The sequence below is a fragment of the Palaemon carinicauda genome, chromosome 10, assembly GCF_036898095.1.
Source record: "Palaemon carinicauda isolate YSFRI2023 chromosome 10, ASM3689809v2, whole genome shotgun sequence".
In the NCBI taxonomy this organism is placed as follows: Eukaryota; Metazoa; Arthropoda; class Malacostraca; order Decapoda; family Palaemonidae; genus Palaemon; species Palaemon carinicauda.
In genome coordinates this window covers 156115433-156118253 of record NC_090734.1, presented here as the reverse complement: position 1 = coordinate 156118253, position 2821 = coordinate 156115433, and the positions used below count along the sequence as shown (strand labels likewise).

The window sequence follows — 2821 nt, the reverse complement described above, 5'->3', positions numbered from 1 at the left end:
TCTCTCTCTCTCTCTCTCTCTCTCTCTCACCATGGATATACCACCAAGTAAACAATCTCTCTCTCTCTCTCTCTCTCTCTCTCTCTCTCTCTCTCTCCACTTACCCCTATGAATATACCAGCAGGTAAACTCTCTCTCTCTCTCTCCACTTACCCCTATGAATATACCAGCAGGTAAACTCTCTCTCCCTCTCTCTCTCTCTCTCTCTCTCTCTCTCTCTCTCTCTCCACTTACCCTTATGAATATACCAGCAGGTAAACTCTCTCTCTCTCTCTCTCTCTCTCTCTCTCTCTCTCTCTCTCTCTCTCTCTCTCTCTCCACTTACCCCTATGGATATACCAGCAAGTAAACTAACTCTCTCTCTCTCTCTCTCTCTCTCTCTCTCTCTCTCTCTCTCTCTCTCTCTCTCTCCACTTACCCCTATGGATATACCAGCAAGTAAACTCTCTCTCTCTCTCTCTCTCTCCTCTCTCTCTCTCTCCACTTACCCCTATGGATATACCAGCAAGTAAACTCTCTCTCTCTCTCTCTCTCTCTCTCTCTCTCTCTCTCTCTCTCTCTCTCTCATCACTGAAGGTTGAAATTCTATCATTGTTGACAAAGGAGGAGGTGTCCACGTAATCACGAAATTAAGGCGGGCTAACCAAATTTTAACAGGGAGATCAGCTAACCGGATGTTATAGGTAATCACAGGGTTATTTCACAGGGAGAGGAGCGTGAGTGGTTGGACGAAGGATTATCAAGGTTAATAAGGAAATCTGAGTATGATATGTCTCATTGCTTTGATAAATACATGTTTACTTTATTATTATTATTATTATTAGTAGTAGTAGTAGTAGTAGTAGTATAGTTATTATTATTACTATTATCATCATTATCATTATCATCATCTTTATTATTATTATTATTATCATTATTATTATTATTTTCTAATTGCATTGCATAATTTTCAGATTACACAACTACCATTATTACCTCCGCAAACGAAGTTGGAAGGAGGTTATGTTTTACCCCTGTTTGTGTGTTCGTTTCTGAACAGCTTCCTTGCCACAATTCTAATCATAGAGTGATGAAACTTGCAGGGATTAACTGTTACCTACAAAGCTGTAAATTATTAAAATATTTAAGGTCCATGTCAAATGTCAAGGTCACGGTCAAGCAAAATCTCTAATTCACGTAATCAGCCATAAGTTTGGACATCGTTGTCAGAGAGACCTCAAAATTGCTTCATATCTGAGTGTTGGAAAATTCACACCAATTAATACATATTAAGGTCAAAGGTCAAAGGTCAAGGTCGAGCAAAAGGTCGAGAAATAAGCTGCCACGGAGGAGGTCTGCGCTCTACTTAGTGCCACTCAAGTTATTATCATCATCATTATTATTTTTTGTAAAGTTTTTCATGATTATTAAAAAGAATATATTTTTTTTATATTATCCATCTGTCATCATTGTTTTGTCCGTCAGTGAAGAAAGGAAATAAATAAACTACAACTAATGAAGTAAAAAATAAAATATTCTAAGAACAGCAACAGCATTAAATTGGATATTGCGTATATAAACTATAAAAACTTAAAAAAAAAAAACAGACGAAGAGAAGCAAGATTGAATAGTATGTCCGTGTGTACCTTCAAGCAAGAGAACTATCTCTAATAAAGTCAATGAAAAAAGACTGCCTCTATTATTATAATAATAATAATAATAATAATAATAATAATAATAATAATAATAATAATAATAATAATAATAACAATAATAATATTTATTATTATTATTATTATTATTATTATTATTATTATTATTCAGTGTGTGTAGGCAAAGGCAAAATGAGCCTTAAAGAATAAGGCCTGAAACAAGCTCTGGGTAGGCCTAGCATCAATCGATAGTACTTAACAAGATCACAGCATCCAACTAGCTATCAATGACCCTCATAGCTACGCTATGGCATCATCCAGAATGGCTCCAGGACCTATTTCAGCTCCAGGACCTCCTTCAGCTCCAGGACCTCCTTCAGCTCCAGGACCTCCTACAGCTCCAGGACCTCCTTCAGCTCCAGGACCTCCTTCAGCTCAAGGACCTCCTTCAGCTCCAGGACCTCCTACAGCCCCAGGACCTCCTACAGCTCCAGGAGCTCCTTTAGCTCCAGGACCTCCTACAGCTCCAGGACCTCCTTCGGCTCAAGGACCTCCTACAGCTCCAGGGCCTCCTTCGGCTCCAGGACCTCCTTCAGCTCCAGGACCTCCTTCAGCTCCAGGACCACCTTCAGCTCCAGGACCTCCTTCAGCTCCAGGACCTCCTACAGCTCCAGGACCTCCTTCGGCTCCAGGACCTCCTTCAGCTCCAGGACCTCCTTCAGCTCCAGGACCTCCTTCAGCTCCTGAAGAAGGTACCGAGAGAACTCCCTCCACTACTTGTCAGTCAGGCGCTCAGCTACGCCAAACTTTCGAGAAGAAATTCGAAAAGTTATGCATTTCGTCGTTCTTCGAAAACTGGATCAAGGTCGGGACCATTCGAATCTGACAGAAGTATTTTTCATCAATGATTTTTTTTTTCTTTTGAGTTTTTCTTATTTTAGTTTTTTATTTATGCTGTGATATATTCTGTACAAGGACAAGCATTGTTTCCTGGAGGATTTTTTTTATTTCATTTTATAGATTTGTAAACAAAATGTTTTCTTATATACATTAACAATGGTATATTACTATAATTTCTTATACTATCACAATAAAGATTATGATTTGCTCATGTATCAAAAACGTTATCGTAGCGGATGGCTCCGTTTATAAAATCAACACGACCATCCCTGCCTCATTCAACATGTGAT

At 39.0% G+C, this 2821-nt stretch overlaps 1 protein-coding gene across 1 annotated transcript; it reads left to right on the top strand.

Annotated features, from left to right (window-relative positions):
- The first annotated feature begins 1938 nt into the window (after window positions 1–1938).
- On the top strand, window positions 1939–2517 carry LOC137648332 (cuticle collagen 34-like). The gene has a single exon (XM_068381256.1). The coding sequence runs from the start codon at window positions 1939–1941 to the stop codon at window positions 2515–2517; it is 579 nt and encodes a 192-aa protein (XP_068237357.1).
- Window positions 2518–2821: the final 304 nt, after the last annotated feature.

Excerpts from the sequence above, each read along its gene's own strand:
- LOC137648332 (XM_068381256.1), top strand. The coding sequence starts at position 1,939 with ATGGCATCATCCAGAATGGCTCCAGGACCTATTTCAGCTCCAGGACCT.